The 22,752-nt window shown below is 32.8% G+C and overlaps 1 protein-coding gene and 1 pseudogene across 1 annotated transcript; both read left to right on the top strand.

Moving 5' to 3' along the window:
- LOC104770746 overlaps positions 1-2,231 on the top strand; it is a 13,443-nt pseudogene extending 11,212 nt beyond the window's left edge.
- Positions 19,295-22,010, top strand: LOC104770747 (calcineurin B-like protein 4). The gene is made up of 8 exons (XM_010495205.2): positions 19,295-19,735; positions 19,861-19,943; positions 20,035-20,094; positions 20,865-20,973; positions 21,082-21,134; positions 21,251-21,331; positions 21,457-21,569; positions 21,717-22,010. The coding sequence occupies exons 1-8, from the start codon at positions 19,645-19,647 to the stop codon at positions 21,793-21,795; spliced, it is 669 nt and encodes a 222-aa protein (XP_010493507.1). The 5' UTR covers positions 19,295-19,644; the 3' UTR covers positions 21,796-22,010.

Raw genomic sequence — 22,752 nt, forward strand, 5'->3', positions numbered from 1 at the left:
GAGATTCATATGAGCTTAAAGGTAGAAATTTGTGGACTGGGTTATCTTACAATATGTTTTTACCATGAGTAGAAAATGCAGGTTGTTGAGAACATGTCCTCTTAATTTACAGATTCAGCTAACGCCTGCTCAGACATTTGAAAGAGATGAGATTGGGTGTTCTACACCTTATCCAAGGATGAGTTTCACACCTCAATCAAAGATGGCTTCAACCACAAATTCATCGGTGGCTCCAACTGGACAATCTCCATGTTCACAGTTTAGAGTTTTGAACATTAAGGCATCGTCATCGACTCTCGGTAGCCAAACTGGCCTGATGGATATGGCACAGTTCACTGAGGTATGGCCATCACCATTTGAGCTACAGATACTGATCTTTACGTTTCATTTATGCCTCAATTTGAAAATGGTCCCCTTTTCCTGCAGAGCTTAAAAGAAAAACTCATTAGATACAGTGAACACAGAGAGGAAGTAGATGAGCGCCTAAAATGCTTGGAAGCTGAACTAAACCAGGCTAAGGAAGAGTTGAATTCCTTGCAAGGTAACTATTATCTTGTTTTAGATCAGACTGAAGTTTCAAAAGTTTGATAACTATGATGGGGATTGAAGTTGCATTGATGCTAATTTTCGCATTTTTTGTTGCTTACTGAACTGCCCTCATCTTTTTATTCTGAAAACACTTAAAGCTTAGTTTCACAAAATCGTGATTAGAACATAATCTTACTTCAATAATTTTCTGAGACAAAAGAATGGCGAATGGTAAGCACAAACCCAATTCATACCTGTTCATGTTGCCTTTATCACAGATTCTCTGGAAACTCTCGGTGCTACGTTCCCAGAATGCCTATCCACCAAAGAATCAATGATGAAACAGATTGAAGAGAAGCATCATAACACTGCATCATCGGTTTTCTGTTATTTGTACAGAGAGGCTCCCCCTCCGCAGTCACTGCTTCTGTCAAAGAAAGGATTGTTTGGCCTTGTAGCACTTCTTGGTTCAGTTGCCTCCACCTCCCTTAGCAGGTGAAATCAATTTATCGCCATAGTTTACTGATAATAGTGTCTATACTTGGGCAAAAACTTTTGTATCTGAAGTAATATGGTATGACAGGGTGTTGTCTGAATGTTTGGGAGAAGACATGATGCTCGCTTTGGTATGCAAATCGGCACAATGTGGCTCGAGTAGTGCTGAGTATCTCAGGCTTCAATCTGAAGCAGTTAGACTTGGAAGATCTATAACCAATCATCGGTTTCATGTTCTATGTCTTGATGCAATTAGGTATTCTTTCAACTTTTGGATAGATGCTTAAAATCGTTTCTGACAGAACTATAAAAGTTTTCTGGTGACCGTTTCCAACCATGCAGACCTTGGAAGGATGGACTTTTGGAGAACGATCCTCAGAAGAAATTAGCCATGGATGACCCGAAGCTGTCCGATGGAGATCCTATACCGGGTTTCAAAGGCTATGCCGTGAACATGATTGATTTGGATACAGAGGCGCTCTGTATACAAACATACTCAGGATACGGGCTTAGAGAGACATTGTTCTACCATCTCTTTGGGAATTTACAGGTATATGAGACTCAAAAGCAAGTTGAAGCAGCTCTTCCACACATCAATGGTGGTGATGCAGTCTCTTTAGATGGTTTTATAGCCAAAGGAAACGGATTCATATATTCTGGGTGCAGGTACTTGACTTTTTCTTGATCCTTATATCCATTTCAGTTCTTGCATTCAAACTGTAATGCTCAAATATTGAAAGGGAGCTTATTAATTTTCCAAATTTATCTTCGTTTCTTCTTCTTGTCCAAGTTAGCTTTTGAGGTTTATTTCCTAGAATTGATATGTAACTGATGTTGATATGATGTTTGGTTTTTGGATCAGCAAACCGGAAATTCATTTCCCGATCACAGTAACGGAGAATGAAGAAGAGAAGCTGAGAAATTTGGAAGCAGCAAGAGACAGAGTGAGAATGGCAGCGAAGATAATAGAGGAGGAGAAGTGCTTATTGCGTAAGTTAGAGAAAAAAATGAAGAAAGAAAATGAAGCGTATCACAATGCAACAAACTCTTTAGAGCTAATCCAGACTCTGTCCCCTGAATGAGATTGAGTTATGAGTTAAACTGAACCTAAAACGATTCAAACAGTGATGTTACCTGTTGGTTAATCGGTTTTGTTTTGGTGATTATAATAAGTAGTCACTTTTGTTCTGAAGATTTCTTTTTGTTCATCTATCCTTTTTCAAAATTATTTCTGATTTTGTTTTTTAATATTTTGCTGCTATGATCTTTTTAATAAATAGATATTGAGAAGTGAGAACTGAACAAACTTATGTATAAGAAAATAGCCACATAGTTATACCCAAATAAGAATATTTCTTTTATAACCATGATGATAGCAAAACCATGTTATAGCAAGGGAATTTTATGAGAAATGCCATTTTCAAAATTAAAGTTGTGAAAAATGCCACTTTTTGTTTCCTTCTTAGAAATGCCATTTTTTTGTTTGTGCCATATAAGAAAAATACAATTTTACCCTTAAATTACAGGAAATGAATTTTTTTTTTAAATGAGAAAATTGTGCAATTAAGTTTTTGTCCACCACATTTATGTCCTTCGGTCTGATGAGTGACCAGATCCGCTTTGTTGACAAACACTTGTCCACCCCAATTATGTCTACCGCTCTTTTAGTAGACTAGATCTGCTTGGTTTGATAACACTTGTCCACCCCAATTATGTCTTCCGTTTTTTTAGTAGACCAGATCTGCTTGGTTTGATAACACTTGTCCATCAATAACATAAAACCATATTTTCCACTCTTCATGTATGCAGATGCATATACAGACCTTATTGTGTCTCCGGTGGACCAAATTCAATGCTTGGACAGGTTTTTGTCCACCATAGTCGTCCATCGGTTTTTTTAGTGAACCAAATCCGCTTGGTTAACTTAAAACTGGTCCACCCTTGTAGTGCCCATGTCCACGCTAATTGTTAATCGACAAGTGGATAGACAAATGTCGGTAGACCAGATCCGAATCATGTCTTCTAAATCTAGTCCATCAAGTAATATCTAGCTTTACTTCCAATGATGGCTTCTTGGATTCCAACACTTGTGTCCACCAGCTGAACCGCAGATCTGAGTAACAGAGAAAAAAAATTAATCAGATCTGAAAATTGATATCTTCAAATAGATAAAATTGATAGACTTAATAGACACAAAAATTAGGTAATGTCTCTTACCTTGTGTAGTCCAATTCTGTGAAAAACAATGTTGTAGAAACAATAAATGGAGAGATTCGAATGTGAAAAGATGATGGATTGCAGAGAAATTAAAGGTTTTGTGAAAAGATGAGAGGTTGTAGAAAGAAAGAGAAAGAGATGAAAAAAGTGATAATAGATTTTGGAAAGAAAAATATGGTAATTAAAAACAATAAATTTAGCAGGGTAAATTTGTCTTTCTAATTTGCTCTTGTGGCAGGCGGGAGAAGAAATAAACGAAAATGGCATTTTCCAAAAGAGTTGTCACTGTACATGACATAAATAATAAATTTCTCTTATAGCAAACCCACCTTTGTATTGCTCGGCGTTACATCATAGCAAACCCATCAATCCAACCGACAAGAAAAGAAAGATTGATGGTAAATAAAAAATGGGAAGAGATGTATATATGAAGTAGGGGACGATTTACCAATTTTACAACGTGATTTTTTTGTTAGATTAGTGAAAAGATGGGTCGACTTCGAATGACATACAACAGCCAGGACTGACAAATCTATATGTAGATTAGACCTCTTTTAATCATTTATCAAGTGGTACGGTTCAAAGAAAATAGAAAAAACCGGCGAATCAATTACAGACCATTTTTATTTACAAATAAAGTTGGTTTTGTGGCGGTTTATCGTTTGCCCGATTTTTAGGATGGACTAAACTACTGATGAATTTGTTCGTTCTGACCGTCATCACCGTTCAAACCCATATTCTCTAATTAAACTGAGACAAAAAAAAAAACTATATGGTTAAGAAAAACAAAGAAAATTGATCATGACAAAAGTTATAAAGGTTAGGCATATGTAGTTTAATCAGAAATGTTAGGCAAGAGTATGGATGTGAATTTGAGCCAAAGCTCTCATTGTAGGACGGGTACGTGTTGACAAGTTTCTACCCATATAAAAGCTGTGTATATTGTGGAATGTGGTTACTATAATAGTAGACTCATAGCAAATTGAAAATCCTCTAAATTATTTTATTGATGTTTTGATTGTAATGAAACGATTTAAGTCGATGAATGTAAGACATCTGAATTTATATATTTTAGTACACGAAGTTATTAAAATTTTCCTACTATTCGTTACATAAACATATTAGTTATTTTCTATAGTTCAAAAACATAATAATTATTACAAAAAGACTTCTGTATTAAGTAATTATCAATCATTTGTAAAGCTCTTTGATAAATAAATATATTATAATGACAATATATAATACCAATATGGTGCTTCAGAAAATTATTAAAACTTCAGATGACATATTTTAAAATAACAACATTTCTATTTATGTTAAAAAAAAAATTGTTTCTGTAAAATCTGCCTATTATATAAAAACATGCCTGATTTTTTATATTTAATTTTGTACAAATTTTATTATATGATATCTGTCAACAAAGTGTGGATTAAGAAAATAATAAGTGCGGTAAGGACTCGTGGGGCTTCAAAAATAGTTAATATTTTGTCATAAACAGAAGGGTTGAGGAAACAATAATTTATAATTCACAACAACAATAAGTTAGTTTTCTCATTTATAATTCGTACTACAACAATAACAACATTATGCTATACTAGATGAGGACTATGCTATACTAGATGAGGACTCGCCCGATGTGCGGGTTTTAAGTTTTATAAATTAAATTAAATTTAAAAATATATATAATAAAACTTGTTGTTAGTTATTTATAAATTTTATTTTTGTTATAATACATTGATTTATATCCATTTACAAATCTTTTATGTATGTTACTATTAAAAATGTATTTTTTTATACCGAAATATACTCTGTGTTACAAATATATTATTTATCACCACCTAGAAAATGTCAACTATCTTACTTTCATTTCTGCATAGTTTTTTAATTACTAAAATTGTTGGATCAAAAAACATTTTGAATAAAAAGTATATTACATAATAAACTAAGCAATGATATATCATCAAAATAATGTATGACCACCATAGCGAAAAACCTCAGCTCTGCCATCATCCCTTCTGGAGAGAACTTTGCGTGCAACCTCCTCCACCATGGAGAGATAACCTTGCGTACAACCTCCTCCACCTTCCTCTCTTGGTGAGATAACCTTGTGTCCAACCTTCACCACCATAGAGAGAACCTGGCTGTGTCGTCCTTCTATGTGGAAAGAACATGTTCACGTCTTTTTGCTATCTCTCAAAATGGCTTGCTCCGACAACCAATGAAAGTAAAAACATTTTTCTAACGTTACAAAATCTTTTGATAGTAACTAATGTTAAATTTTCTAATGTATTTGTGATAGTAACTATGCAGAAGTGAAAGTAAAATAGTTGGATTAATGTGTTTATATATTACATAATATACTAATCAATGATGTATCATCACAATAATGTATGACCGCCATGGAGAAAATTTCGGCTCCGCCCTCATCCCTTATGGAGAGAACATTGCGTCCAACCTGCTCCACCATGGAGAGAACCTTGGCTCCGCCTTCCTCCCTTGGGAGATAACCTTGCGTCCAACCTCCTCCCCCTCTCTCTCTTAGGGAGATAACCTTGTGTCCAATCTTCTCCACCATAGAGAGAACCTCGGCTCTGCCCTTCTCCTGTGTGGAGAGAAAATGTTCAAGTCTTTTTGCTATCTCAAAATAGCTTGCTCCAACAACCATTGAAAGTAAAAACCTTTTTCTAACGTCACACTATATTGTGATATAACTACTGTTAAATTTCCCAATGTACTCGTGGAAATGCCTTTGACACACCATGATGTAGTCTCTGTCTCTGTAACACCTAAACCGCCACCTTGCTTAGTGAGCCCATGTCCACTCTCAGTCCATGGCCCACTTTCCTAAGTGGGCCCTACATCTATTCTCGGCATGTGGATCCACCCATATTTGATGGCAGGTTTGTTACGTCTTGGAGGCTTTAAAAACTTGTTTACCGACCCTACAAATCAACAAATGATCTTTTCCTGTGTTTTGTCCTCACTCGCACAGTTTCGACAATCACTTCCAGGAAGGTCACCCATCATGAAGTTCTTTCAGGACTCTTGACCAAAAAAATAAGTGCATTTTGGTGACATATGTGGTCATATCAATTCTTTTAAACCTTTCCGCAAACCAGGGTATCAGAGTCTTTGAGATCCTATAGATCTATCAACAAAGATTTATGTTTTTCCAATCTATCTATCTATGTTTGTTGTAAGCTTGTGTTTGATTAACTTATTTTATCTATCCATTAGGTTGATGAGCTTCTACTCGTTATCTCCATTTGGGATTGAGTGAAAATAATGGTAAAAATTATGTTTGCAAAAAAAAAGGGTTTATGACCCACCTATCAAGGTTGAAAAATTAGAAGAAAATTAATTTGGCATAATTAAAAAAACAATAAAAAATTATAAGCATGTAATATATCCTAAATAATTCAAAGATGAAAATATAAATTAAATAAAACAATCTAAAAATACTACAATAAATTTTAAAATACAGTATTAGGAAAAGAAGATGCATATATTAATCTTTTTTTAGGTCATCATATTATTCTTACCTATTCCCAACTGGAAAAGGAGAAAGTAGGAGAAAATTTGGTTTAAAAAATAAGGAAAAATTTACCTTTCCATTTAAAAAAATTTCCCAATTAAACAAAGTTGAAAGCAATGTTTTTAAACAAATTATTTAAATATGAGATGATCTATGTTTATATAGAAGTGGGTATTTACAAAATTTAGAATTAATAACTAACTGTATATTTTCTTTAATCCCTTTTTCTATATTTTTTTGTAGACTTAATAACTTAAAAATTAAAAATAAGTAAATAATAATATATTATAATTATTTTTTAAAAGTTGTATTTTTTATAAATTCTGTAAGTTTTGATAATTATCTTTTTATATTATTAATATTTTTTAAAACAAAATATTTTATTTTTGTTGTAATCAAATTCCTTTTATAAAATATTAATTTTTACACATGTCAAAATCTGATATTGATAACTTAACACATGTCAAAATCTTGTTAATGGCTAACTTTCAAAACCCAACTTTATATAATAAGACTAGTAATAGAAAAATAAAAAAATAGAGAGAAACCTGTAACACCCCAATTTCTTAACTCTAATTGGGCCGGGTTGTTTTGTTATTAAATCTAGCCCTTAAGACCTAATTAAGTTGATCAAAACGACAAGATTATATGTGTATTGTGTGTGTGCTCGTGGATACATAGGTACTAGATTAAAATCCGTGCTAGAGCACGGGTTGAAATTTAATTTATTTATATTGTATTTTTTATATAATATATAATTTATGTTATTGTTTTTAAAATTTTTTTTTGGATAAAACATTATGCAATAAAATTATATGCTAAATATGTTGGCTTGAAAAAAACACTTATTTTGTTAGTTTTATATTGTTGATGATTCTAGATAAGTATCCGTGCTATAACACTGGTTAAATTTTATTTTGTAATCTATCTTGTAGCCCACTATATAACTTGTAACCAATCAATCTATCAATTTTGTAATCTATCTTTAGTTAACGTTGTGGTCTATCAATAAAATCTGTGGAAAATAAATCTGTAAAATTGTGTTTAAATATCTTTGGAAACAACGTGATATAGGACTAAAATCTTCCAAAAATACAGTTTGGAATATCTATGATTTTATTTGTTACTATTAATATATCAATTATCAATTTGGAATATCTCAAATATTTAGGTGTAACCATTAATATTAATATATTAATTAATCTATAACTTATCTATAACCTATTTGTAACCATTTATTAAAAATATAAAGTCTACAAAAACTATGTTGTGTACTTCTCTTTTTTAAAAAAGAGGATGTCTACGCATCTATCGCCGTCGCTGTTTTTACAAAGGGAAGAGATCTTGAGCAAAACCCTAAGTCAATAAGAGTGAGATTGTTGTAGCCGTCGTGGTCCTCTACTGTTTCCGTGAGTCTCGTGGAGGAGAAGCGTGGGTAAAGGTCTGTTGTTCTCGTTGGTCTTCGTCGGTCACCACCGATCACCACCGATCGCCACCGTTGGTCAGTCAACCATCATCTTTCACCGGAGATGTTGTAACAGTTAAATTCACGATCAACAACAAATCAATTCACCAACGAACCGTAACCGTAACCAATCGATCCGATGTTCATAGAAAACACAGAATCGACATAGCTAGCTCTCAAGATGAGAGAAACCTAGCAAATACAAAACTATTTTTAGAGTTTTACAAGTTTTTCACAATTTCAGATTTTGCATAAATGAAGAAGACGATGAACAACTTCGTCTTAAAGTCTTTAGCAAGTTCAGCTTGTTCCAATCGCAGCCATCCACGTATTTTCCCTCACTTCCACCAATCACCATATCCCACGTGTCATCATATTTGATACATCCCATTTCCTGTATCAGATGTCACCCGCTGACACCGGAGCAGCCGTAGCCCATCGTCGAGGCCATTATAAGTATAAGGAAACCTAGATTTGTTTTATAACTTGGGCTGTAAGTTACTGACTGTTGTAGACCAAATCCTTGATTTGTTGCTTGCTTGTGATGTATGTTGCTGAGCCATGGGAATGAGGAAGTAGCCACCGTGTGACTAAACCGTCACGTGAAGCCTTCGAGGAGATCCGCCGAGAAAAGTTGGAGAGAGAGGTAAACGGCGAAGCTTAGTCTCGTGCATGTTTGTGTTGTGTTGTTTTGTTGATTATTGAACTGAAAACTAAACCAGCCTAAACCAAGAGATCCTTAGAGTAGTTTAATTCCCTGAACCGAGACTTAATTATCGTGAACGAAGGAAATGGTTTGTGGTGTGTGTGATTAGTGTTATATGGGATTGTCGAACCTGAAAGCATGTAATACGTGGTCACGTGAATTGGTTTATGGAGTTGGTGTAGCATTACGTCTTGTGGTGGTTAATATTAAATTGTTAGTTTTGGTTTAGTTTAATTATTAAATCATTCTAATTAATTTAATCGGAGGAATACCAGTTTATCAAGACTTAGAAGTTGGTTTGGATATTAGATTAAAGTCATGGATTATTGTTTGGAAATAATCATTGATCGGTTAATCTCAACCATTGCAGATTGAAGATTGTTGCTATTTCTAAACCGTGGATTCAATCAAATAGCTAAGGTGAGGGTGGTATTTGCGGATAACAGTAACCTCTTTCCTTATGTACTCTTCGATAGTTGCTGAGTATAGACTCAAGAATTGTTTGTTAATTGAATGTGTTTGCGTGGATTTGTGTGCAAGGTAAAGTAGGTTGTTAGTAACATGATATATGTGAAGCATATTAGCTACGTGATATGATGTTATGAATTAACTTATATATTATATTATAAATATAATTATGAACATACATGAGAATGAGAATGAGAAAAGAAAAGATACTTGAGGATGTTGGACTGTAATGGACCAACGGGTTCATTGCAGGTCATAAACCGCTGACGAGCAGTACGAGAAGAATCGAGCTATGGGCCGTGGTCTTCCAGGAATGGGGTTTGTGAGCCAGAAAAAGTTATAATGGCCAAACCTATAAGGAAAGTAAAACTTATTAAGTAATGTAAAGAAACGGAAATGTTTGAATGTGGTAGTTGCCACAGAAATGAATAAACTAAGATGAAAGTTATTGAGGAGAAATAAGATGTTTGCTTGTTTGTTTGATTTATAAACATTCTGAATCTATGCTAAGTAATAGTTGTTGATTATATTTGGAACGTGATTACTGTATGTCCAGTGGGCAGAGTTTGATCTCCTCACTGAGTAAACTTGTTTACTCACCCCTTCTTTCCTTTTTCCCAGGTTAGTAAGTTCAAGAGTTACAATTTGAAGTTTGTTCATTGGTGAATTTTAAAGAAAGTAACGTTTTTGGCCAGACTGGATGGATTACATGTTGTTCCGTCTTTTGCGATGGTACGGGTGTTACACTTGGTATCAGAGCCGGTTAAGGCCACTCCGGTGCTGACCCGGAGGGTCAAGATTTCAGAAAAATGATTTTTTTGTTTAAAAAAAAAATGTTTTCAAAGAAAGTTTCCGGAAACGAGTTTTGTTTTGTATAAAGATTTTGAATTCACCAACAACAAACTTGTTCTTGACTTTCATTCTGTGAAAGTTAGTAGGATTCTAATCTTAATCTTGATTTTGTGGCGAGTGGAAATCAATCCTCAAAAGCAGTGTAAGAACCTGAAACCCAATTGCTCGTGATCCCAAAAAAAAGAGTGTGTGATGAATGTGTTTTAGAGGAAGGGTGAGGATTCAATACTGTGCGAGAGTACTACGGATAATTCTTCCAGTGGAAAAGGTTGGTGATGGAGAACACGAAGAATTGAACCATGTTTTAAGTTTGTGGGCTTGTTTGCTTTGATTAATATTGAGTGCTGCATTATTTCCTTGAGTGAATTGCGTGTTTGGTTCATTATTTTAGGGAGTTTTGATTGTATCTTTGAGTTTTTTTATAAATGAAATCTGAGGCCCCTTGTCTGTAAGCTTAAAGGAGTTGGTAAGAAGTTCCAAGTGAAGATCAGTTTGTCAGGATAGTCAAGAAAGTAAAGTAAAGATTTTAAGAGGGACGGAACACCCTAAGATATTTGTGGCGATATTAAAGTGACAAATAACGTGGGAAGGAGCCCTATATACTGTAGAGGAAAAAAAAAGAAAAAAAAAAAAGAAGTGTCGCGACAATGGAGATAGGCTGTTTATAACTTGAAGTTGTCTTAACCCAAATGGATAAGGGTATGGTGAAAATGGAGATTATTGGTGGATTGTTGCGGACGGCTAGCACTAAGGAGGCAACTTTTGTAATTGTAGAGCAGAATGAGTCAAGACGAAAAATGTTGAAAAAAGTGGTTGATTCAATATTGGGGCTTTGGAGAGAGCTTTAGAAAATGATTGTTATTCTAAATGGAAAAAAAAAAAGGATTTGTAGAAGAGAAAAACACTAAGTGTACAACGTATGAAGTTTGATAGGTGGTATAGGATTCCACTAAGGATAGCTAAATGGAGATCACTAAGAACAATGAGGAGGCAACGAACATTAATTTGATTTGGTGTTTGAGTAATGCAGAATTGTCATTTTGTGGCGAATGAGGATTATATGGAAAGTACTACTTTGATAGGGATAAAAAAAAGATGGAAGTGTGAAATCCAAAAGGAACCAAAACCCTAAGAGAGTGTTAGGGTAAATTTAGCATTGGAAAACTTTCAAAGGGATGTCAACTTTACAAGGTTAGCGCAACGGAAGCTTGGTGGATCATTTAGCTCCGTATTGCACAAAACCGTAATGGTCATGGTGGATGGGTACACTTCAACATATTGTTTGACAATGTCGTATGTTGATGAAATGGTTATTTTCACAAGTCAAGGTAATGGAAAGACCTTTTGTTGGAAATTGGAGTATTCTATTTAAATTTTAGATCTTATTTGAAGGATGTGTATTATGTCTAAGCGATGGAAAGTTAAAGGAATTATGACACTTGACGTCCCATGTTGTAATACTGCTAAACATCGGAACTAATCGTAGTAATGGAAGAATTAGTTTTGTCTTGGTTAAAAAAAGCTGAAAATGAGAAGCATGAAGGGATTATTTCTAGTAAATGGAAACAAGAGTGGTTACAAGATAACCAAGTGAAAACTTGCGGTTCATTGGTGATCGGAAAAGTTTAGAAAGAAGTCAAAACAAACATATAGGAGAAGGACACTCCAAATTGGATTGGATAATCTAAAACGCTAAAGATCAAAGAGTAAGATACTCCTGAGTTGGGATGAAAATTAAGTGGGGGAGACATTAATACACAAATTCGAGGACGAATTTATTTTAAGTGGGGGAGAATTGTAACACCCCAATTTCTTAACTCTAATTGGGCCGGGTTGTTTTGTTATTAAATCTAGCCCTTAAGACCTAATTAAGTTGATCAAAACGACAAGATTATATGTGTATTGTGTGTGTGCTACGCATCTATCGCCGTCGCTGTTTTTACAAAGGGAAGAGATCTTGAGCAAAACCCTAAGTCAATAAGAGTGAGATTGTTGTAGCCGTCGTGGTCCTCTACTGTTTCCGTGAGTCTCGTGGAGGAGAAGCGTGGGTAAAGGTCTGTTGTTCTCGTTGGTCTTCGTCGGTCACCACCGATCACCACCGATCGCCACCGTTGGTCAGTCAACCATCATCTTTCACCGGAGATGTCACCCGCTGACACCGGAGCAGCCGTAGCCCATCATCGAGGCCATTATAAGTAAGGAAACCTAGATTTGTTTTATAACTTGGGCTGTAAGTTACTGACTGTTGAAGACCAAATCCTTGATTTGTTGCTTGCTTGTGATGTATGTTGCTGAGCCATGGGAATGAGGAAGTAGCCACCGTGTGACTAAACCGTCACGTGAAGCCTTCGAGGAGATCCGCCGAGAAAAGTTGGAGAGAGAGGTAAACGGCGAAGCTTAGTCTCGTGCATGTTTGTGTTGTGTTGTTTTGTTGATTATTGAACTGAAAACTAAACCAGCCTAAACCAAGAGATCCTTAGAGTAGTTTAATTCCCTGAACCGAGACTTAATTATCGTGAACGAAGGAAATGGTTTGTGGTGTGTGTGATTAGTGTTATATGGGATTGTCGAACCTGAAAGCATGTAATACGTGGTCACGTGAATTGGTTTATGGAGTTGGTGTAGCATTACGTCTTGTGGTGGTTAATATTAAATTGTTAGTTTTGGTTTAGTTTAATTATTAAATCATTTTAATTAATTTAATCGGAGGAATACCAGTTTATCAAGACTTAGAAGTTGGTTTGGATATTAGATTAAAGTTATGGATTATTGTTTGGAAATAATCATTGATCGGTTAATCTCAACCGTTGCAGATTGAAGATTGTTGCTATTTCTAAACCGTGGATTCAATCCAATAGCTAAGGTGAGGATGGTATTTGCGGATAACAGTAACCTCTTTCCTTATGTACTCTTCGATAGTTGCTGAGTATAAACTCAAGAATTGTTTGTTAATTGAATGTGTTTGCGTGGATTTGTGTGCAAGGTAAAGTAGATTGTTAGTAACATGATATATGTGAAGCATATTAGCTACATGATATGATGTTATGAATTAACTTATATATTATATTATAAATATAATTATGAACATACATGAGAATGAGAATGAGAAAAGAAAAGATACTTGAGGATGTTGGACTGTAATGGACCGACGGGTTCATTGCAGGTCATAAACCGCTGACGAGCAGTACGGGAAGAATCGAGCTATGGGCCGTGGTCTTCCAGGAGTGGGGTTTGTGAGCCAGAAAAAGTGATAATGGCCAAACTTGTAAGGAAAGTAAAACTTATTAAGTAATGTAAAGAAACGGAAATGTTTGAATGTGGTAGTTGCCACAGAAATGAATAAACTAAGATGAAAGTTATTGAGGAGAAATAAGATGTTTGCTTGTTTGTTTGATTGATAAACATTCTGAATCTAAGCTAAGTAATAGTTGTTGATTATATTTGGAACATGATTACTGTATGTCCAGTGGGCAGAGTTTGATCTCCTCACTGAGTAAACTTGTTTATTCACCCCTTCTTTCCTTTTTCCCAGGTTAGTAAGTTTAAGAGTTACAGTTTGAAGTTTGTTCATTGGTGAATTTTAAAGAAAGTAACGTTTTTGGCCAGACCGGATGGATTACATGTTGTTCCGTCTTTTGCGATGGTACGGGTGTTACAAAACCGACATAACATCGCGATCCATCTGCGCATGGATGGACACAAAACCAAACCGATGTTGGGAAGCTCGTCTTCTCTATTTAATTAGCTCTCATTTTGCCCCTTTTCAATTTTATCATCCTTCCTAATTTTCAAAAACATTTTTTATCATCCTTCCTCCCCCCACACACATAGCTATTAATTATTATTATTCAAGATTTGAGAGAAGTGAAGAGGCGTATACAATCAAGAACACATAGAGAGAGATCGATATTCACACATTTCTCAGGTTAGTCCTACTGTTTTACTCGATTTTATCGTTGTTTCTTCGATCCATCCTCTGCCAAAATGCAGCTCTCTTGCTCTCTTGCCAAATTGCTGAGAAAAACTTTCTTATCTTTCCAATGGCTTTTTGTTTGGTGACATGATAAAAGATTATCCCATCTTGAGTTTTTTCTTCAATAACGAGTTCAAAATATGTCCTGTTCTTAAGGAATCTAGTTACAACTTACAAGATTTACCGTAATTCGGTTAAATGTTAAAAAAATCAAACCAAACCATGACTCAAACCGGCTATATTGAGTAGATCTATGACTCAAACCGGCTATATTGAGTAGAACTATGACTCAAACCACCAAATGATCATGACCATTTATTTTGGAAGTGGTTTTATTTTGGTTTCGGTTCGATTTTTATTTCAGATTAACAAATTGGGACCATATTCGGTTTAGTTCAATCATTTTAAAGAGGGTAAACTATGCGGTCAAGCTTTCGTACCAGGATATCTTCTTATTAGGGTTGGTGGGTGGGGTGTATAAAACTCGTCGGAAGATTTTTGCCATTAACATGTTTTGAGTTTTGCGTTTGGGCTTTGATAGACATTTTTTTTTTTTGTGTGTTTACGGTCAAAGGAGTTAAGTTGATGACAAAAATTGATTTCTTACTGAAAACACGTAAATATATTTAAGTCAATACTTGCAAAGTTGCAAGTTGTTTTTCATTGACTATTTAAAATACTTGAGTTTATAATTAACTAGAATTTATACCCGCGCATGCGCGGGATTTTGTTTTAAATTTTTTTTCTATTAATATCAATTCTTCAGCTCAAATATAATCATTCAAAGTTTTGAGGGTAAATCGTTATAAATATATGTCATGTAGTAATATTAGGATAAATAAACGATATTGATGACTACTTCAAGATCTTTTATCATTAAAAGAGTATATTTCTTATTTATATTTTATTAAAACATTTTTTAAAGGTTTTGATACTGATCCATTTGTTGATCTAATTGTATATATTATTTATGATTAGATGTTGATACTAACATAACAATGATAACATTACTATGTATAAATTTAAATATACAGAATCTCATGAATATTGTTTAGCGTAAAGGTAAAATATAATATCATATCGTTATAACATCTTTACCGAGCTTGCTTTACCCATCGAAATAATTGCAACGTCTCATAAACAACCAATTCATGAATGTGCCTATCTTATCCCACTTTTCATGATTATATGGTTAAACTGTTAAACTCGACTTGGAATGATAATCTATTTATTAATGTATGTCATTTTTTTTTTATAAACTCATTTGTTTCACACAATTAATGAGTTATCAGAGATTTTAATTTAGTCATGTGAAGTTGTGTATTATTATCTTTCCAAGTTTTATTAATTTATTTTCAAACACTTTTAACTATAATTCTTTCGTCATTATTAATGATGCAGTTCTTTTGAAATCTACTTTTTTCTACCTTCTATTGGCTCATATATAACACATATTAGACTGTAAAATGATTTTCAAGAAAAATTATAACTATTTTTTTTTTCAATACTTAAATTTGGATTAAAAGCATTTGATTCAATTTATGAAATATCAAATTTGTTTTTCTTTTTGATCATGTTATAAAATAATATTTCACTTTTAATTTTATTTTTCCTGTTTAAAATCTTATAAATAAAATTACATAATTTTTTTTATCCTACCATAATTTTAAATATTACTTCCATTCTAAAACTCAATAATATATAATTACATTTAAAAAAATATTCTCCCATAAATTTAAAATTTACTTTTATTCTAAAACTCAATAATACGCAATTACATTTTTTTATTCTACCATAAACTTAAAATTTACTTCCATTCTAAAACTCAATAATACATTTGAAATTTTAAATTATGATGAGTTTAATAGAAAATTTTAATTATATTATTACCGCTAATAAAAAATTATAGTGTTATTTTCTTATTTTAACATTTTATTTATTTTACATAATTTTATTTATTATTTAATCTTTTTATTAATTATAATTAACATAAATATGCACTAAATAAATATTTTAAATTTATTTTAAAGTAAAACAAAATATTGCTTAGGTGGATGTTTTTTTAGCTAGAAATAATGATATATAAGTACAATATCAATGGAGATTCTAGTCATAATTCTTGTCTTCTTGACCTAGGAAAACATTTTATTTGTCTCTTATAATTATGTGTCTTAACCATATGATGCACATATATGTAAAAGAACTAAGCATAAACGATACTTGAAAGAAAGTTAGGTACGAATAGATAATAATATTATTCCAAATTGAGTGTTTTACTTCATATATATATATATATATATATCAGGTAGATGCTCTATTCTTTTCTTTCTTTTTTACTTTTTTTTTTATGGTTGAATAATAAAATTAGAGTCTCGTTAATCCCTATTTTGTTTGCTCCTTGCTTAATGCTTTTTTGAATTATGATCGAGGGGTAGATGTTCTCTATAGATAGAATATTTGATTTTGGAACAACATAATTAGCTATTACAAACGAAGCCGTTGCACTGGTGACAGAAGACATGAAAGGATGTGTGAAAGTTTAGAGGAGTGGAGAAATTAAAATTGAATGGTATGCATTATAACATCGGATGGTGAAACGACATGGATCGAGAGTTATGGAGGAGAGAAACGTGTGAAGGTGGACCGTCCTTCACACTATCGTCGCTAAACTTTATCATGTTGAATCAATATGATTTAGATATAGTGCTGGGTCTAGACACTTTGGATGAAATAGTGTTGGGCCTACAGAATTTGGATGAAATCTAATGGATCAATTTATCATTTTTGTAATTGTTTATTAATCTGTAAGGCCCACAAAATTAAAGAAGAATAAGCAGACGTGGCAGCACCAGGAATAAGTAAAATTAACTTTATATATATAGATTAATACCCAAACGTCAATTTTTTTTTGCTGCATGGCCGGTTTGGTTTAAGCAACAAAACCTTGAACCTTTTCAAGTATTGACTTAAATATATTTACGTGTTTTCAGTAAGAAATCAATTTTTGTCGAGATGAAAACCGGTCATGATCATTTGGTGGCTCCACACAAAGGAAAACAAAATTTGGCCCACAAAATTGTCTGAATTTTTTCTTTTTAATTATTTACATAAAAGAATTGTGATAGAAAATCTCTACACAGTCTACACCACCACCTCTCCCTTTAGGCATATATACTACTGTATGTTACTAATGCATGGTTCTTTTGTTATTTTAATTAACCTTGAAAAGAATTACTAAATTTGAGGTTCCTAGTCGTCCAAGCTTTGCTTGCATATGGATCGCGGACCGGCTTTTGTGTATATGGTTTAAAAAAAAAACTGATTTCACTTAGCTATGTTTGGGTAAATCATAAATCTACTCTAAAAAGACAGAACAAATCATAAATCTACTCTAAACCATTTTCGTTTAAACATTTTGATGAAACGCATACAATTTCCTACAATTATTGAATAAAGTAGCAAAAAGTTGTCTTATACTCGTGATTTTCAATAAAGTATCACTTTGTGTTATTGCAATAAATGGGGTCCCGCTCAGATTGGAACTCTTCTCTATTCATATTCGTCAAAAATCCATTACTATAAACGCTTTTGGTCGCTTGAATGTGTTCTTGTGATTGTGTTGGACAAATATAGGTGCAAATTTATTTAAAGAAATAGCTATTTACTATAACAACATTGACTGATTCATGCACACGTATACGTGGAGCAACATCGATTAAGATTTGATCCGGTATTTGGATTTATGCGTTATCTATACATATACATATATCATAGTAGACTTTGATAAGTTATCTCTGTTATTAGGAATATAATAAGTAGGACTATACAAATCTCTCTCTTATCTGTACACCTAGACATACGTCATTGATTACCTTGGCTATTACGGCGAGTTGCCTAGCATCTTCTACGACTTATATAGTTATATGACTTTTGGTTATCATTTGTTTATTTGAATCATTACTAAATTATAGATTAAACAAGGCAAAGGCTGTTTTGATTCTAGTTTTTGGCTATTTCGGTTAATGAATAATGTATGGGGAGAGCTTAATGTAGCTGTTGTGAAAGCTACAGTACAACTATCTTTATTATAATGGGTAACTTGGCCAACTACATCTTAGGGCATGTTTATCGGGGGTTCATAAAGGGGTTCATAGAGGAGTTGTTAGTATTTTGAAGGAAAAAAATAATTCAGAAGAAAATAAAAAATCTAAGGGAGCCTCTTATATAGTATACCCAAATCTAATCTAAGAGACCATACGTGTCAGATTTCTATTGGTCAAACAGAATATTACAATTAATCTTTTTTCCATTTATGATTTGTGTTTCTATTTTTAATATGCTTTTATGTTTTGTAGGTTTAAAATTAATTAAATGCAATATTTTCAAATGAGTATTAAAATTAATCATTCTCTCCATTTATAAATTGCACTTCTATTGTAATATGTATTAATGTTTTTATTATGTTTTGTATGTTTGAAAATTAATTAAAATACAATATTTTCTAATTTTATAAAATCTTAAATGTTTACACATTTATACCACTTCTATTCTATTTAAAACTTTTAAATTTTAAAAAACAGTTTTTTTCAAAAATAAGAGACCCAAAATAAAAATCTACCAATAAAAGACAAAATTTTATCTAAGAGATTATACATTCTTATATTCCAAACAGTACATAATTAATTCATAATAAATTTAAGAACTCTCCTACTTAAAGACTACCGATAAACTTGGTCTTATGCATTTATTATTACTTTTTTTTTTTTTTTGGGCAACCTGCATTTATTATTACTTTAAAACTATAAACCAATGACATAATCGTCCGTATATAGCCGTCGACTTCTTTTGTGTCTTTGTATATTACTAAAATAAATTTGCACAAACGTCTTTTTCAAACTTTTAATATCAGTTTTTTTGTCAAACTCTAATAAGTTTTCAGATTTGATAAATTCGGTTAGAGATTACCACGATAGTTTTAATGATATTCAAATAATACATATACAGACATTGAGGCATACATAAACTTGGGCATACGTTAGTGTTTATGTAGGTTTTTATTATGTCGTGTACATGTAAACCCCGTGATATATTCTTTATTTCGTTTTCGACGTAAATTCTGAATTTCGTTACGAACGGTAACCTAGTGTTGAGTTTGTCAAAGAAAAAAAAAAACCAATTCGTGTAGAGTTTGCCAAGAAAAGTCAACAACGTGGCAAAATAAGCAATTTACACTATAGTTAATTGCACTCGGATTTAATTGGTTTGTTCTTGGACTTTTTGTTTTTGTTTTTTTGGGTAGAAGAACCAGCGAAAATGAAAGTATAATTAGACCGATTATCTACGTGTGGCTGTAGAGTGAGAAAAGCAAAGACCACTAACAGTTGAGAGAAGGAACGTGTGGTTGTATGGGCTGCTCTGTCTCGAAGAAGAAGAAGAAGAATGCAATGCGCCCGCCGGGATATGAGGATCCCGACCTTCTTGCCTCCGTTACACCATGTCAGTTTTTTAATCTTTAAAGCTTCTTAGTATCATAATTTCAAAAATGTTAAAAAAAGGGTTCTAGAATTTGGAAAAACAAAACTCTAATTGTATTTTACTTTTAATATTGGGAGGGACAATAGTTATGGTAGCAGAAGTGGAAGCTTTGTATGAACTGTTCAAGAAGCTAAGCAGCTCAATTATCGATGACGGTCTTATTCATAAGGTTTCTTCTTTCGTTCTAAAAGTGATCATACATAAACTGCAATTAGGCAATCTATATGGCTTAATTAAAGTTTAAAAGTGTGATGTCGCAGGAAGAGTTTCAGCTGGCTTTGTTCAGAAATAGGAACCGGAGGAATCTCTTCGCTGATCGGGTATGTTGTACATTACGTTATTTATCTACCTACACTATAGAAAACATATGTGTATATTTTATATAAAGTTCTGTTTTACAATATGTTATATATGTTAGGAGCGCAAAAATCGAATTGAGAAAATATGCGAATTATATTTAAATTAACGAAATCAGAAATGAATTACAACAGCATAATATAAAGCAGTAAACAAATCACGGAGGCAAGATATGATATGTCTTTCCTTAATTCAATAAATCGGCCGTAAATGCTTTCGGACAATCACGATTTATGAATCCCAGGATACAACCGATCACGAACTATTATCGTAGCACACCAGTAATAGAACTCAAGAAAACAGATATAAGTTATACTCTTGAGACTACTAAACTAAGAACTTACTTGGACTAAGCAAGGGAAAGGGAGAGAGATCTTCAGAGGAAGGAGTGTTTATGTTTTTTGTGTGTGAAAAATTATGAGAGGTTATGCCTCTATATATAGTGGAAGGAGGGAGCTCTCAAGAAAATATTCAGTGAATATTCTCGGAGTGCTGTCCAAGTTTGCTTGGAGTTCACACTAAGTCTTTCCAAAAAATTAAATGAGCCTACAGCAGTCTCAAGAGCCAAAAAGCCCAAAAGCCCAAAAGCCCAAGAGACCACAGCCCGCATCCACGACCAGCCCGGCCCANTGGCCGGAATTTGGCCGGAAAGTCGCCGGAAAGTCATTGTCCCAAAACCTGCAATTTTCTGAAACTTGTTTCTAAAAATTCAGTTCCAACAATATATACGCAGATATATGATGTATTTGATGTGAAGCGAAATGGAGTGATCAAGTTCGGGGAATTTGTCCGGTCTTTCGGTGTTTTTCATCCAAGCGCACCGGTCCATGACAAAATCAAATGTAATTCTTCTAACCCCAAGAATAGTTCTTCACATTCATTCTGTGTTTTAGTACTCTATTATTTTATTATTAAGTTATCTGAAACTGAATTTTTTCATGAATTTGCAGTTGCTTTTAAATTATACGATTTACGACAAACTGGATTCATCGAGCGAGAAGAAGTGAGTCCATTTATTTTTCGGTACCCGCCAGCTTAAATAGTTTTGACCCTAATAACTTTGTGTGTGGTCTTGATCTAACATGTAAACCATAATGGCCAAAATTGTGTTTTGATTAGTTGAAAGAGATGGTTATTGCGCTACTTCATGAATCTGAACTAGTTGTTTCCGAAGATATGATCGAAGTAATGGTAGATAAGGTAACCCATCACTTCCACACCGTTGCAAATATGTTTATAATCATCTTAGATTCTAAATATAATATTGAAGAATATAATCTTGATGATAAACAATCTATAAGGAAATGGTGGTATATGTTTTGCAGGCTTTTGTTCAAGCAGACAGTAAAAACGACGGAAGAATTGATATAGATGAATGGACAGATTTTGTATCCTTGAATCCGTCGCTCATCAAGAACATGACTTTGCCATATCTAAAGTGACTTTATATTAACTCTTACTAATTTATAATGGTTAAGAGTCTAATCTCATATGTTTCAACGATCATGACCAACGTTGAACCAAACCGACCTATTTGATGAAAGTCAAAATGATTGATCATATACAATTCTTGGTAAAACTGTAGGGACATAAAGGGAACTTTTCCAAGTTTTGTTTCATCTTGTGAAGACGAAGACTTGGAGTTGCAAAAGCTATATTTCTAAGATAATCCATGCAAGGAAGATAAAAGGCCATCCTTGTCTCCTTCGTCACTGTTTTTTCATTTTACATTTCACATTTTTGTACAAAATCTTAGATAAGATGATAGATATATATAAGTTAGAATTTGAAAATGGCTGTTTAGGCAGGTCTTGGTAAGGATCTTGGACTTGCCTTGTGTATATGCATACTATGCTAGATTTAGTACTACCGACTACGTTTTATGTTGAACAAGTGATTCTTCCAATTCACATATAGAATTGCTCCTAAGTAATTCTTCCAATTCACATATAGAATTGCTCCACGTGATTCTTCCAATTCACATTTAAAGTAAAATCTTATTAAATAAACCTTAGTTTTCAAAGTTAGTAATTCATATAATCGCGACAAGTATATAGATAATATATTGACATAAGAAAATTTTATTTAATAATTATAGGAAAATTAAAAAAAATCTTAAAAATAAAAGATAACAATTAATATTTTTGAAAGTATATAAAACCAAAAATAATCTATTACTAGGATATATCTCGTGCTTAGAGCACGGATCAACATTTAAAAAAAAAATTATAATATAATAATAAAAATTATTGTTTTTTTTTTCTTAAATATTTTGTTTGAGATAATATTTATTTTAAATTGTTATGTAAATCTATTAGTCTNAAATCTATTAGTCTATTGGAATACTAATTATTTTAGAATATTATAGTATTTTATTTTTGACATCTTATTACAGTTATATATTGTTTGTTTGTTGTATTTGCATCATTATTTTGTGAAATATAAAATAGTAATTTTAATATTATAATTGTGAGCAAATAAAAATTATAAATTTATCATTTATATAAATTTAATTTTACCAACCTGCCAATGTGGAAACTAAAACACACATTTTCATGCAATGAGTAATATATCTTCGTTTTAAAAAATTCAAATCACAACATATGCAGAGAAATATGCAT

The sequence above is a fragment of the Camelina sativa genome, chromosome 20, assembly GCF_000633955.1.
Source record: "Camelina sativa cultivar DH55 chromosome 20, Cs, whole genome shotgun sequence".
NCBI lineage: Eukaryota > Viridiplantae > Streptophyta > Magnoliopsida > Brassicales > Brassicaceae > Camelina > Camelina sativa.

Excerpts from the sequence above, each read along its gene's own strand:
- LOC104770747 (XM_010495205.2), top strand. The coding sequence starts at position 19,645 with ATGGGCTGCTCTGTCTCGAAGAAGAAGAAGAAGAATGCAATGCGCCCG. Across the intron at positions 19,736-19,860 it reads TCTTGCCTCCGTTACACCAT|TTATGGTAGCAGAAGTGGAA; the intron begins GTCAGTTTTTTA and ends GAGGGACAATAG. Across the intron at positions 20,095-20,864 it reads GGAATCTCTTCGCTGATCGG|ATATATGATGTATTTGATGT; the intron begins GTATGTTGTACA and ends ATATATACGCAG.